The following is a 14751-nucleotide window of genomic DNA, read 5'->3' on the forward strand; positions in this document are numbered from 1 at the left end:
ATCACTGTGAGGTAGGTGCCTGACCTAGGCAGGACATCTGTGGCAGAATGGAATCACTTTGCTGGCCAGTGGCCAATTGTCTGATTGAATGGGTCACACTGGGCCCACTTGTGGCCTGGGACAGTATGCAGCTGCCCATGTTCCCTGCACTGTGCTCTCCAAGGTAGGATGGCTCTGGCAAGTCTCCTGAAGAGGCAAGCAACGAGAGCCCATGGCGGCATCACTCTATATCAGGCACACAAGTGCTGTCCACCTTCCCAAGGGCGGGATATGGGGTAGAAATGAGGGAGCCCTTGAAACTGAATTGATACACCCAAAAAGGTGACCCAGCTTATATGCAAATGCATGGTGGTGAGAGAAGAAAAGGGAACCCAGAAAATGAAGGAGAAGGAAGGAAAAGGAGATGCAATCCACCTTCTCTCTGCCCCAGCATCAACATCCATTTCTTCTTCGCACTGACAGAAAACTGTCTGCACCATCGCTGCTCATGAGGGGACACTAGCCGCCATCACCTTCAACTCCTCAGGCTCCAAACTAGCAAGCGCATCTGAAAAAGTAAGTCCCCAACATCCCCTCTTGTCTGGGGGGGTCCTGAGGTGCCCAGAGGTCTGATGGGAAGAGGCTGGAGACATGATGCTCGAGTGGTCTCTGGATCTGCTTTCTTTAAGAGTGAGGATTTCTACATGGGTGGCTCACACCTGTAATCTTAATTACTTGGGAGTCTGAGATTAGGAGAATTGTGGTTCGAGGCCAGCCCGGGGAAATAGTTTGAGAGACCCCCATCTCCAAAATAACCAGAGCAAAATGGACTGGAGGTGTGGCTCAAGCTGTAGAGTACCTGCTTTGCAAGTGTGAAGCCTTGAGTTCAAATCACAGTCCCACCAGTAAAAAGAAAAAAGAATGAGGACTTCTGGACTCTGCATGTGTTTCTTAACACATTTGTTAATTCAGCAGATCAAAGACACATGCTACAGGAAATCAATGTGAGTCAATGCCCTGTATAGCTATCCTTATCTCAACCAGCAAAACCCCTTGTTCCTTCCTATTATTGCTTATACTCTCTCTACAACAAAATTAGAGATAAGGGCAAAATAGTTTCTGCTGGATATTGAGGGGGGGAGCGGGGGGGGGGTGGAGTGGGTGGTAAGGGAGGGGGTGGGGGCAGGGGGGAGAAATAAACCAAGCCTTGTATGCACATATGAATAATAAAAGAAAAAAAAAATAAAATAAAATGAGGTCAGATTTGAGCCTCACACCAAGGGCAAAAAAAAAAAAAAAAAAAACAAAGACACATGCTATGGAGACACAAAACACTTCACACAAGAATGTGTGGTATTATTGAGAAAAGTACATGCATATCATCCACAGATACAGATAGATGCTATATTTCATAAGCATAGCAGAAAGAAATTCTTGGCTATCTAGCCAGAGAAATTGATAAATAATCAGGGAAGGGGACCAAGTTGAATTTCAAATGCCAGGCATATTTTCATAGACAGAGGTAGAATATTCTAGAAGAACAGCGTGGGAACACACACACACACACACACACACACACAGAGCCTTGGGCAGGGGTAGGAAGGGAAAGGGAAACGGAGTAGTTAAAAACCAAGCTGTGCCTGCTTGGTACATATGCAAATAAAAGTGCCTCCATGCCCAGGTACTTCCACTCCCTCCTTAGATTTGATGTCCAGAACAAATAAAGTAAGCTTCAGTCTAAGGGACACCTAGGGACACCTCTGTGTGCAGCTATCAATGGTTAGGAAATGTCCACCTGCCTTCTTTTCCAGGGCACGGTCATCCGGGTGTTCTCTGTACCTGATGGGCAAAAGCTCTATGAGTTTCGGAGAGGAATGAAAAGGTCTGTGTTCAGTGTCAAACCCATTTTAAAGTCCCCCACAGAAGTCCTACAGTGGCCAGCAGGCACCGTCTAGAGAGAGGACAGAGGCTGACTCTATGGCCTTCTCTCCCCTAGACGAAGTATGACTGTACTTTTTCAGGTAATTGACTCTGGGACTCCACGTGGGGCTTAGTAAAACTGAAAGCAGAAGAGCAGTTTTTACACAGGAGTTCAGCCATGAGAGTCCTTTTTTGATGTGTGCATGGGCGGCCAGCACAGGAGAAACCTGAGAACCAGGGAATCACAACCTAAAAATTTCTGATTCCCTGCCACAGAAATAAAGGACTGTAAAGTGTGACCATTTGGGAACTTGTCAGCTGTAGAGTTTGCAGCTAGATCTGTGTACAGAGCAGCTGGAAGACTTCCAAGATACCAGGAACACAGGAGTCTTCCTTCTGCGAGCTGGGAGAAAGGGCAAACTCAATATTGAAGGAGTTTAGAATAATCTAGACTCTTCAGGATACTTTTAATTTCCTAATAAATCTAATCTTGGAACTATAGGGTGATAACCACCATTTCTCAGGCTTACTGGCCTATGTGTTGCTGTTTGTAGGTATGTGACAATCAGCTCTCTAGTTTTCAGTATGGACTCACAGTTCCTGTGTGCCTCCAGCAACACGGAGACCGTGCACATTTTCAAGCTGGAACACCTCACCACCAGGCAAGTTGGGTACAAGCAGGCATAATAAAAAGAGGGCAAGGAGGCCAGCCCTCGTTTTTCTGTCAGCATACATTGCTTTTCTTTTTAAATGTCATAAATTTGGCCTTAATTGTTAGTCTTCACCAAAATGGTAGAGTATGTGTTAGCAACCTGTTTGTGGAATCATGCACCAGAGCACAACGACTGGGCCCACACCTGGGTTTGCATCCCAGCTCTGTCCCTTATGAGCTGTGAGACCCTGGGAAGGCCATTTACTCTTTCTGAATTTCAGTTCCCTCATCTGCACAATAAACATGATAATACTCTGTGCATCTTAGGTTTGTGAGGATTAAACGGGTTTGTAGATGTAAAGCATTTGGGTATAGTGGTTGGCATGTAGTAAACCCAGTAAGCATTAACCAGTGTAGCCATGTTAGCCCATGTAGCTGTAGATAGGGTAGCAATACTTATCATCCCTATTGCCACCACCAATGCATGAGTGCTTGGCAAACACCCTCAAGGCCCCTGAGTGAAACTGTGGCAGTGGAGTGAGGGGTGACCTTATAAGGTTTGTTACTTTGTAGCTATTGCTGCTGTAACAAATTGCCACAAACATAATGGCTTTAAAGAGCACACAGTGATGATTTCACATTTCTAGGTCAGAAGCCTAGAATGGCACTGGCCAGATCCTCTGCCCAGGGTCTCCCAAGGCCAAAAGGGAGGTATATTAATGCCATCTGTGTTCTCCTCTGGAGCTCAGAGTCCTCCTCCAAGCTCATTACTATTATTGGCAAGAATGCAGGTCCTTTCAGATGTGGTCATAAGGACTCCACTTCCCTGTTGGTTGTCAGCTGGAGCTGCTCTCAGCAATGAGAGCAGGTTGCTTTCAAACCAGTAGCCTCACATGGATTCCTTCTCATGCCTGAGATTTGTCCAACTTGCTTTTCTGCCTTCCTTTTCTGCTACCAAAGGAGTCAAATCCAGGGTTTTACCCATGCTGAAATGTTGCAGGATATTCAAGCAGGAAAATGGGACACCAAGGCTTTTCAGGAAGCAGTATTTATTAGTGTGCAGATTCCCATCCAAAGGCTGAGCCCCAAGAACAAAGGGGCCTTGCCTTATATACCTTTGCAAGCAGGTTACAGAAGCAAGAAGCAAAGTTTAACCCATATATGGTTGCATGCATCTCTATGGCTACTTCACTAGCTATGTGACCTTCCTCACATTCAGATTCTTTAAGTTTTATCTCCCTGCTATGTTGCCCGCCTCCTCCCCTGTGTTGTGCTACAACACAAGCACTCTACTACTAAGCTTAAAGAAAAGAATTTGGGGGTTTATTGTTTGTTTTTCTTTCTTTAAGATGGGGTCTTACTATGTTCCCCAGAATGGTCTTGAACACCTAGGTTCAAGCAATCCTCCTGCCTCAGCCTCCTGAGTAGCTAGGACTACAGGCGCACTCCACGGCACCTAGCATGTTCTCTGTTGTTACGGGCACATGTGGTTGGATTATGCTCACCTGGATGATCTCCTGCCTAAGGCCACCTGGCCCATATAGTGTAACACAGGAGGGGACTGACATCTCATCCCCATTGCCCGTTCTGGGGACTAAGGTGTGGACTCTTGGAGGCCTCTCCCTTGTGTGTGAGCCTGTTTGTAGCTTCTGAGTACCTGCTAGTTGTGGGGCTGTGTTCGCTTTTGGAGGTGCGCACACTGGAAAGCAGTGGAGTAGTCCTCCCTCTCCCAGCCGTTACGGCAGTGTCACTTGGGCCAGCCCTCCTCCCATCATGGTATAAAGTGCAGTTTCTTTGTAGTCAGTGATGCCTGTATTCCTTTCCCACTAGTTTCCTGATTCTGGTAGCAACTTAGGTGTCTCATGCCTTTCCTCTGGGGGCCTGCAGAGACCTGAAGTGTCTCTTGACACTTCTTTTTAGTGTCATTACAGGAAATTGAAACACGAAGTTGTAGTGATTTGCTCGATCACCCTCTGCAAGCTGGTGGTAGAGTTAGCAGTAATGGCATTGCGCACGGATAGGGAGGCCATAGGTTACGGTGCATTTTCCACACTTCCTCCCCTGATGCTCACATTATTTCTAGAAGGCAATTAGGGTAAGAGTTTTACAATTGAGGAAACTGAGGCTCCAAGAAGTGCTGTGTCCTGCTCAAAGTCAGCCTTTGTCTCTAGGGCCAGGGTCCACAACAACGCCACCAGGCTTCTGCAATGCACTCAGTGTGAACACTCTGGGGATAGCACTCATGAGCATCCCAAGTGGGGATTCATGATTGTGCCTCTCTTCTGTAGAAGGAAGAAATTCTTCTCCTAATGAGACAGGACTCCCACAGGGATGTGCTGGAGTACAGTAGGGCGATATGGTGATCAGCCTTTGTCCTTCCCTCTCTGAAACTCCATCCCAGGCTCAGCCCTCAAATGCTGTGAGTCTCCCATGCAGACTCTGCCTTTGCTCCGTGTAGTCTAATGCTGTAGATCCTCTTTCTCCAGAAACCTTGTTCCTACTGGTACTGGGAACACTGACCACTCCCTCCGTACTGACCAGTCCTCCCAGAACCCTTCTAATGCCCGGACTCCCCTGGAGGGATCCCAGAGCTTTTGTTTGTCCTGAACTGCTTCCTCTGCACACTTTCCTCAGAGATTATATCTACTTTTTAGACTCTCAGACAGCATCTGAAACTCAGCCCTTATCTCTTCTGGAGCTCCCAAGTCTCCGCTTCAGTCCTGCACCCTCCTGGGTCTATCATCAGTGTTTAGGATAGGAAATCCATTGCCTTCTCTCACCTACCTGCATCTGTTGGTGGACACAGGTAGTCAGGCACAGAACATCGAGTCCTTCTGGATTCTCTCCTCCCCATCCACAAAGTGCTGATGTAGCTCCCATTTACCTCACTGGCCACAACACTTACCCATCTCTTTAACTTCATTATCTTCTTGCTGAATTGATCTTCTGAAAACACTTGTTGAACATGACATGTGTTTTTCAGAAACTTTTGTTTTCTTTGTCCTTGAGAATAAAGTCCCAGATCCTCCCTTGCCCACAGAGTTCAGTGGCCACCACCTCAGAACTATTCAAATCCCCCTGGCCTCAGATACATCCCCAAATGCAGCCACACTCACTGCATGCTTGACTGTATATTTGAGCTCTGTAGTTTTCACAGAAGGGCTGCCAGGAAGGGGTCTGTGATTGTCCTTGCTTTTGAAATGAGGAAACATGAACACCAAGAGGTCAAGGACCCTTATCCACCTCTCCCTCCTCTGTATTACTGGGGTAGCTGATGTCTGTACCATAAACATGGTACCATATACAACTGCTTGGGTTGTTTCTCTTTTACACATATTCCCACCTTGAATGGGCATTATTCCTCTTGGTAAATCCCAGTCCAGAACACAGGCCTCTAGGGCCATCAGCACAGGTGTGTCCAGGAGGGTCACTTTCAGCTGAGAAGAACAAGGTCTAGAAAGGTTCCTCTGAAGACCCCCTGCCTAGTTGTCAACAGTAAGAAATGAGCTCAGGGCTTCTGAGCTGCAGTGTCAGTTTTCCACCAGGATCTGGTCTCATAGACAGATGGCATCATAGCAGGTGCTCAGGGGAACACATGGGGAAGCCCATTGTGTAGAACATAGAGATGGACTGTCACTCATCAATGGAGTCATCACCCCCTTGTTTGGTAGAGGTCTTCAAATGAAGTTCGATGACTGCAGGAGACCTAGCAGGTCCCTCTGGATTATCTGGGCATTGTGAATGCTGGGTACTGGTTGGCTCCACAGCTATAATCACATGCCACCCAGAGCCTCTTGCCTGGAGGCTAGCTTCCCACTTAGTCTGGCTTAAGAGGACTTCACCCTGAGATCTGTCTGTTCTTCCCTGAGCCCTGAACAGATGGGAGCTAATTTTTTCAGGGCCCAGATATTAATTTCCATCTCATTCTCTACGCTTGCCCTCTTTTGGAAATCTAGGAGTCAGACTAATCATCAGAAACTCTCTTTTAATGTGAGAAAGCAGTAGCATGGGGAACCTCTTAGCAGCTTCACAGTGGCTCTTCTGAAGGACAAGCAGGCCCTGGATGCTCTCTTGTTAGTGCCAGAGTAATGCGTTTCTGGCTAGAACATTCTGCCCAGGCACAGTCTCTGCCTGCTGCAGGGAACACTGGGGTGTGCAGATCACTGGGTAGGTGCTGGAGCCCGCAGCTCAGCCCCGTCCTTGCCTCTGCATTGCTCCTCCAGCCGTCCAGAAGAGGCTTCCACCTGGAGTGGCTACATGGGAAAGATGCTCATGGCTGCTACCAACTACCTCCCCGCCCAGGTGTCAGACATGATGAACCAGGACAGGGCCTTTGCCACCGGACGCTTGAACTTCTCTGGGCAGAAGAACATCTGCACCCTCTCCACGTATGTATGGTGCACCCACCCTAACCCAACTCACACTTACGAATGTACTTTCCTAATCACAGAATCCCCAAATACATGAAAAGAACAAAAGAAAGAAAAGGCGGCCTAAAAGCAGGGTGAACACAGTCCACTGCTGCTTTCCTCTCTGACGTTACTGTTGATTCTCCGGGCAGCTGGAAGCTGACATGAGAACATTAACCTTATGGTTATATAATGACACCATCCTAGAGACAGTCCTTTTTTATGTGATTAGGTAAAAAGCCTCAAGCCCGTTGTCTTGACTCAGAAGCTGTAGGGCTGACAGGTGGCTTATTTAAGAAGTTTAAAGGAGTTTATTTTAAAAGTAGAATACTTAAAAGTATTCTACTAAATAAATAATAATAAACCATGCCAGACGTGGTACGCACTTGTAATCCCACTACTCAATAGGCCAAATCAAGAGGAGTGTGAATTCAAGCCTAGCCTGGACTACATAACGAGACCCTGTCTCAAAAAAAAAAAAAAAATACAATTGTAAATCTATCCAGCAAAGATGTCGAGCCAGTTGTACTCTCCCCCTTTCTGTCACTGTCAGGATAGAGGCACGTAAGACAGAGCCTGCATCCCATTTATGCACCAGTGTGTTCCCTGGCAGTTGCTTTCACGGGATGATAGCACCTACACATTGCTTTTGCCCCATCCACACACTTATGTTCAAAGAGCAGAAATAATCCTGAAAGCAGATCATTAGGTCAGAATGCCAAGGAATCGCAAGAAGCCTCAACTCTGCATCAGTGGACTAAGGTTTTGTCAGTGGCAGGAGAATTGATGACAGCCAGGGAAGCCAGGCCTCTGTCAGCTGAAGCTGATCCATAACTTGTGTTCGTTATGATTACAGTTCATGTTTTCCTTGGCTCTTAGGATCCAGAAATTGCCAAGGCTGCTAGTTGCATCCTCTGATGGACATCTTTACATCTATAATTTGGACCCTCAGGATGGAGGAGACTGTGTCTTAATCAAAACCCACAGGTGAAGATGCTAGTTGTCATAAGACAGCAGTTCAGGAGCCAGTGTGGAGAGCTGACCCGCATGGTCACCCGCATGGGTGCTCTTGCTAACATTTCCCTCTCCCTAGTGGGGCTCCTGCTTCAGGTCAGGGTCACCGTCCTCAGGATAGTGCTAGACCCTCAATACTCCTGATGGAGTACCCCTGCTCAGCCTGTCCTCCTAGCACAGTCCTGAGCATGGAGTGGGCTTTCAGAAATGTTCACAGAATTAAGCTTTTCATTTCTCCAAACTTCTGTGACAAGTTCAGGCCGACCTCTTGTCTTGCTGAGGACAGGACACAGTGAGCTGCACCTGTATGCTATTCATGACCCCTGTCCTTGTTGGAATGTGTTGCCACCCTTGCCTGTGTGCACCAGAAAGGGGTGAGGGCCCATCTTTACTTATTAAGGGTAAGGGAACGGGTTCATTTTGGAGTTGCACAACTGACCTCTGATGTAAGGCCATTTCAGTTCATAATGACTTAACAGCATGCTAGCAGGTCTATAATTTATACTCAGATAGCCAAGCATGAGCTTCTTCCTGCCTTTCCTTTTGAAGGTGTTCTAGATACGTGGTGATTTCTTTTATCCCCCTCCCTCTTAATTGCTGCACGTAGCTTGCTTGGCTCAGGAACAACAGAAGAGAACAAAGAAAACGACCTCAGACCTTCCTTACCTCAGTCTTATGCAGCAACTGTAGCCAGACCGAGCACATCTGCAGCCTCCACCGTGCCAGGTGAGTGGCCATGGGGCTGACGGGGAGCCTCCAGCAGGGCCACCTTCTCCCTCCACAGTCCTGGATGGAATGCTCTCCTTGAGTTGTTTATTTTCTCACAGGTGAGGACTGGTAAAATAGCCTTCAACCTTGAGCCCCAAACCCTGACCCACATAGAACAAGAGGTTGGTTTCCTAACAGGTGGCATTAACCCTTTACCCCTGGGAGAGTTCCAAAGAGGTGGAAAGCTTCAGGCCTCTGAGGTGGAAGATGGGTGTGAACCACCCATCTCTTAAGGTCAGAGACCAGAACTGGGCAGGGCTGGGGATTAGACTCATCTTAAGCAGTCCCTCAGGTGGAAGGCCAACCTGCCTGCATGGTTTCTTGGATTCTCCCTTTTTCTCACATCCTGCCCCAGGGTCATGGAGTAAGAGTTGACTGAAGCCTGTTTCACTGCCCGCTCTTGATTTCCAGGTTATTCTGAGGACGGTGGCGCACTCCGAGGAGAAGTGATTCCTGAACACGAGTTTGCAACGGGACCAGTGTGTCTTGATGATGAGAATGAATTTCCCCCTGTGAGCATTAGGAAACCCTAAGAGTGCTCCGTCCATCTGTCTGCTGAGAAGGAAGCTTCACCTCGAACAAGAGGCGAAGCCACTTTCCCTGTTTTCTAGTCCCTAACAACTAATCCTCTAAAACTCAAGAGTCATAGCCTATCCATTGCATCTGCTTCAGATCCTACACGCTAGCCATTGGGTATCTTTTAAAACTGAATACTAATCCAGGAAGTTTGGGTGGCTCACTATGCTCATTCGGAAGCCTTAATTCCTTTCCTTTGCTTCGGCACTCTGGCTTTGCTGCTTATAAGGTAGGAGCTTCTGCCTGAGTAAGCCTCTAATTTTTCCAAAGCTCCCGGGAATTGCTTTTGCAGAATGCTGCCTGTCACGAGAAGTGATGATTTAATAGACTGGGCAGTGTGGGGAGAACTCTTGAGCTGGCTGTGGGGAGCTGTCCTGCACCCTAAGCCGGCTCTGCAGCAGCCACAAGCATTCATAAGAAAGCCCCTTGTGAGGGCAGGAGGCATGGCTCAAATGGCAAGAACAAAGCCCTGAGTTCAAACCCAGCACCGCCAAAAAATAATGCATGATGTAGAAGGCCAGAACTGAGTGCACAAACTCACCAGGGGGCCTTTTCAGGGGTCCAGCATCCTTCTCCAGCTGTATTGGCAGTGAGCACCCCAAGGCTGGCTGAGCACTGGGCCTGGCTTCTTCCAACATATGTGTCTGGAGAAAAGATTCTCTCCCTAAGGGATTGCCAGGGCCACCTTAACTGCTGCTGCTGCTTCAAGCTTCTGTTTGAAGCCTCATAGACCCATCTTGTGAATTTCAATTAGAAAACATCCTGGGTAGTCAGCTTGAGATCATTTCCGATGATCACAGGTTAGTCAAGACTTGGAGCGTCAACTCCTGCAGCCTGGGCATTGAAGCAGTGCCTGGGAGGCCTTGGTATACAGTGTTCTCCTCTCATCACTGTTTTGTGTCAGTTGAGATCCATGTGCAAGAGAATGGAGTACATATCTGGCTTTTTTCTCCCACAGATGCGTGGCACAACCTATTAAGCAAACTTGGCCAAAAAAGAAAAGAAGAAACTACAGTGGGGTCCTTTGTGCTTGACTGTGCGCTTTGACTTCCATATTGTCTATGTAGATTGCAGCTTAAGAGTTACATTTCTGACTTTTAATAGGCAGGTTGCCGAGAACATTGCCAGCAAGTGACATTTATATTTTAGTCATGGATAGGAGTGGTTCTTAAAAATACTAATTATAAATTATAATACATCCGTTGGCTTGCTGCCTAACAGTTGCCATCTAAACTAGTTGTTTTGCCTTTAGGTTCTCATGACACCAACTAGAGCTAGAGGGAGTTTCTCTGTTTCTCTGAAAGTTAGTGGTTGTTTACCTGAAATCACATCTTCCAGGAACCAGAGCACAGATCAGACACAGTGGGGATGAATGTGACCACCCTACTCCATTAAGGTTTAGGGCATTCAGACACTCATGGTTCTGTTTTAGCAATTTTGGTAAAATTCTGAGACTGCTATAAAAGATTGTTGGATTATGAATGAGGTTCTTTTTCTTGGTAGGGAGCAGTGCTGTGCTTTGAACTCAGGGTTTCATGCTTGCGAGGCAGGCACTCTTCCACTTGAACCATGCCTCCAGCATGATTGAGTCTTAATTATAATCAAAGCAAACCTTGCAACCACTTTTGTTTACAGCATTAGGGTAATCTGGATATTTGCATTTAGGATGTAGTCCCTTGCCAAAAAAATAACGTATAAAATAACAGGTGTCCTGGGTAGACCATTTGTTTAGTGTAAAAGAAAAAAAAGAATTAGAGGTGCTTAATTTAAGAACTAGTGTTTAGGGCTCAGGGTAAGGCTCAGTAGAAGAGCAATTGCCTACCATGTGCAAAGCTCTGGGTTCCCAGCACTACCAAAAATCAACAACAAAAACAAAAATCAAAAAAACTAGTGATAAAATTTGTCAGGACTGTTCACCTATAGATCACCAGGAGGCTAGGCATGAGCCAGTTGTCTTGTCTCCCTCTTAAGGAACAAATGAGCAAATGAGTGAGTGAAAGTTAGTTTTTAAATTGCTGTAAGAATTTTTATTTGGGCTGGGAATATAGCTTAGATGTAGAGTACTTGCCTAGCCTGCACAAAGCCCTGGGTTCAATCCCCATCACCACAAAAACAACAAGAATATTTATATACAAGAAATATATACATTACTTGTATATTTATATACAAGAAATGCTTCCTGCCAGTGAGAGTGTTGTGTTGGTCACTCAACAAGTTTCCTAGAATGTTTGTTAGACTCTGTTCTAGGAGTCTAGGAGTTCTAGGCAGTCTGTGGGTATAAGACAGGTATAAGGAGTCATAAGGAGTCATGGTGGCCACAAGCTCCAGCCTGTCCCCAAGCCTGCAGGCAGGTGGAGAGGAGGGACCTGCATTCTCATTGAGGGTCTGGATTAGTAGCAGGTAAAGGCCAGAGGAGTGAGTGCAGCTGGGACATGGCCGGTCTCAGTCCTGCCCATGGTAGAATGCCCCGCTGAGGATGCTAGGAAAGACTCTCCCCCTGCCTTGATTCTGAATTGCCCATGCTGTCACAAATATTTGTTCAGAATCCACAACTTTACTCACATTGCTTAAAAGTTTCTGAGACTGCAAAAGGATCAGAGCCTCAGCCTGGCTGAAATCACTTCTCTTCTAGATAAGAACAGAGGCGAGCCAGGCAGTCTGCATCAGGGTTCCCTGTGCCTCTGCCTCCACCCCACGGGTCATCAAGGGTGACCCTCTAGAATATACTTGACACTGCCTCACACCACCACTTCCCTCCTTGGGATTGAGTTTGCTCAAAATAATGAAAGAAATGCAAGTTGATCGCTTCTGGTACCTAGGGAGGAGGCTGACTTCAGGAGGGTGATGAGCAGCTCTTGTTTCAGTAACAAACCAGTGTGTAAGTACATGTATTTTGTGACACTGGTCTTAACCTGTGAACAAGAGGAAGACAGTTTGGACCAAGGACATATACTGACTTTTTAATAGTGATTTAGCAGTCCGTGTTTACAATTAAGATGAGCCTCTTTAAAAATGCACATATACATATAACTATGCATACTTATATACTCTTTATACATAGTATTTTCAGAATCTTTGTCATACTCTTCTTCACCTACGTAAGATGGGTGGATTTTTCTGTGGCCATGAGTGAGGGTCAGTCTGTGTCCACACAGAAACGCTCACCTCCCTGCTTAGCTGCATGGGCACAGACCTGTAGGAGACGCTGCCTGCCCCCAGCCTCTTCCTGGGAAGAGTAAGGCCATTCTGTTTTGATTTTGGTAGATAATCTTGTGCCGTGGAAGTCAGAAGGGCAAAACGAAGCAGTCATGACGAGCAGCGCACCTCAGAAATCAGGACATCCCCTGTCAGGTGGTTTTGGAGAAAACAAGGAAGGTGGAAGAATGGCGTACACTTGTGTGACCAGAGAGGGGGGTCAGGAATCCTGGGTGCTGTGCTCCTAAGCCACAGGACATGGTTAACTCCTCATCCAGTCCTCTTAGCCTGGGTGCCAGTGGACATGGGGACATTACATTCATATCGTGCTATTTAAAATAACGTCAAACCACAGTGTAAATGCTAACTAACCATATTGGTATACAACCAGAATTTTATATTAAAAAGGGCATCCTTTTTAAATGTATGCTGTGTAAAAAATGTACTTACAGGAAAATCTCTTTGAATTGTATTTCTTGTATATTACATCTAGACTATTTTAGCCAGGCAAAGTATTTTTGCAGTGATTACAATCAGTTCTTTATTACCTTTGAGTCCCATTTAGGACACTAAATAAATAAAATCATGGCAATGCATTTTGAATTTTTAAAAGTTTGTTTTATTTCTTGGAGGTTTTACAGGGCAAGAAGAGCTCCTAAAATCGTTAAAAGCGAAAATGGGAGGGGGAGGGGAGGCCATGGACTTAACCACGGACTCTTCTGCTCGGAGACCTGAAGAGAGGCCTAACGTTAATCTAGATCCATGCTGCTCCAGGTGTCCCCAGGGAGCCTGCTAGAAATGTAGGCTCTCAGACACTCGTCCAGACCTGCTGAGTCACACTCTGCACTTTCACAAAATCCCAGGTGACTTCTATGTGTATTAAGAATGGAGAAATTCTAACCTACATGATGGTTGGTAGGAATCTATGCTAAAAAGACCACAAAACCACATGAAAAGGAAACTAAGATGTATCAAGTATCTGCTCTGTGTCAGATAACATGCAAAGCATTTTCATGTGGTACCTTATTTCACCTTCAAAATCAACTTGCAAGTGAGGTTAATCACCTAAGTTCAAAACCTTGGACTTGAACCTGACTCCAAAGCCTGCAAGTGTTCCATGACACCATGCAAATGGCCCCAGAGCCCACTCAGCTCAGCTCTTTCCTCAAGATTGCATGGAGAGGGATGTGCAGAGGGGGAGGCAAAAGGGTGATCCCCAACCAAAGTCCTGAGATTTATTTTCAAAGCACATGTTTGTGAAGAGAAAGGCTACAACTGAAATGTGAAAGTGGACTTGCCCATTTAATTTCTAGACATTCCTCCCCGTGGGAAAACTGGCCTGCTACATGATTTGGCAGCGACAGGAAATTTGGAGGGGATTACAGCAGGGAATTACAGAAGGATCCTGAGTGTAGTCTGCTCTGGAGGTGTTGTCATGGGCAATGTCTTGAAGGACATCTGCAAGAGCTTTCCTGACCTTGGGCAGCACGGCCTGGTACTCGGCACCTCCTCTGTGTAGAGGCACACCTTCTGCAGCATCCTCATCTAGATTGAAAATAAGGGGAAGAGCGTGATGCCGCTCAGGCCCGATGCTCCCGTCACAAGCTTTGGCTCCACCTAGAGGAAGGATGACCACAAATACCTCCTTAAATCCAACCTTGACCTTGAGTTGTAAAGAAGAGAGCTATTATTGACTCAAAGTTAATTTAAACCTACTGGTACTTAAAAATTCAAATGATTATCCCTGCCAAAGAAATCACCTTGAGAACCTATTCTTCTAGTGGTGTCCTGTTGTCCACAGTGGGTTAGAACATCTCTGTGGGCTTGCCTTCAGAACCAGTAAAATGTTTATTCAAATATCTTTCATCTCTGCCTCTTGAGAGTAAGTCTGACTTTTTTGAAAACTGAAAATTGATTTCTCAAATACTAATTGGTATATTAGGTAGAAGCCAGGATGAATAATTTCACTTTGAGTGAAGATGAGATTCTTATATGGATTAGAATCTGGGTATGAAGGCATCCCCAAAAGAGTGGTGACAAAAACATTTCAGTGATTCCTCCTCTCCTGTTCAGCAGAAAACAAGAGGAGTGACCATCTTCACTAGGGTTGGAGTACAATTTTACTTTCATTACCAGTATGGAGCAGAAGAAACAATGTGAGTTTTGACAATCAATCAAGCAAAAGTTGAGACTGACTCATTTTATAAAAACTAAATAGCTCCTTGTAAGGGAAGGGAA

General features: G+C 46.1%; 2 protein-coding genes across 13 annotated transcripts in view; one reads left to right on the top strand and one right to left on the bottom strand.

The window, feature by feature from the left end:
• Positions 1-13109, top strand: part of Wipi1 (WD repeat domain, phosphoinositide interacting 1) — a 31223-nt gene extending 18114 nt beyond the window's left edge. The window contains exons 6-13 of one of the 3 annotated variants that reach the window (XR_012438462.1): positions 463-555; positions 1791-1861; positions 2454-2561; positions 6775-6939; positions 7840-7947; positions 8582-8700; positions 9154-9327; positions 12583-13109. Coding sequence is in view for 2 of the 3 variants with exons in the window: in XM_020165370.2 (XP_020020959.1) it covers positions 463-555; positions 1791-1861; positions 2454-2561; positions 6775-6939; positions 7840-7947; positions 8582-8700; positions 9154-9254; positions 12583-12630 (813 nt within the window). In the remaining variant the exon portion in view is untranslated. Of the gene's footprint in view, positions 1-462; positions 556-1790; positions 1862-2453; positions 2562-6774; positions 6940-7839; positions 7948-8581; positions 8701-9153; positions 9328-10276 lie in introns of all 3 variants that reach the window. The other 2 variants (XM_074045280.1, XM_020165370.2) reach the window with 2 other exon arrangements.
• Positions 13110-14751, bottom strand: part of Arsg (arylsulfatase G) — a 119291-nt gene continuing 117649 nt past the window's right edge. For 7 of the 10 annotated variants that reach the window (XM_074045277.1, XM_074045270.1, XM_074045278.1 and 4 more), the window contains one exon: positions 13110-14130. In XM_074045277.1, the coding sequence (XP_073901378.1) occupies positions 13856-14130 (275 nt within the window). In that variant the 3' untranslated portion in view covers positions 13110-13855. The remainder of the gene's footprint in view (positions 14131-14751) is intronic. The other 3 variants (XM_074045275.1, XM_074045273.1, XM_074045276.1) reach the window with 2 other exon arrangements.

Source organism: Castor canadensis, chromosome 11, assembly GCF_047511655.1.
Source record: "Castor canadensis chromosome 11, mCasCan1.hap1v2, whole genome shotgun sequence".
NCBI classification, from domain to species: Eukaryota; Metazoa; Chordata; class Mammalia; order Rodentia; family Castoridae; genus Castor; species Castor canadensis.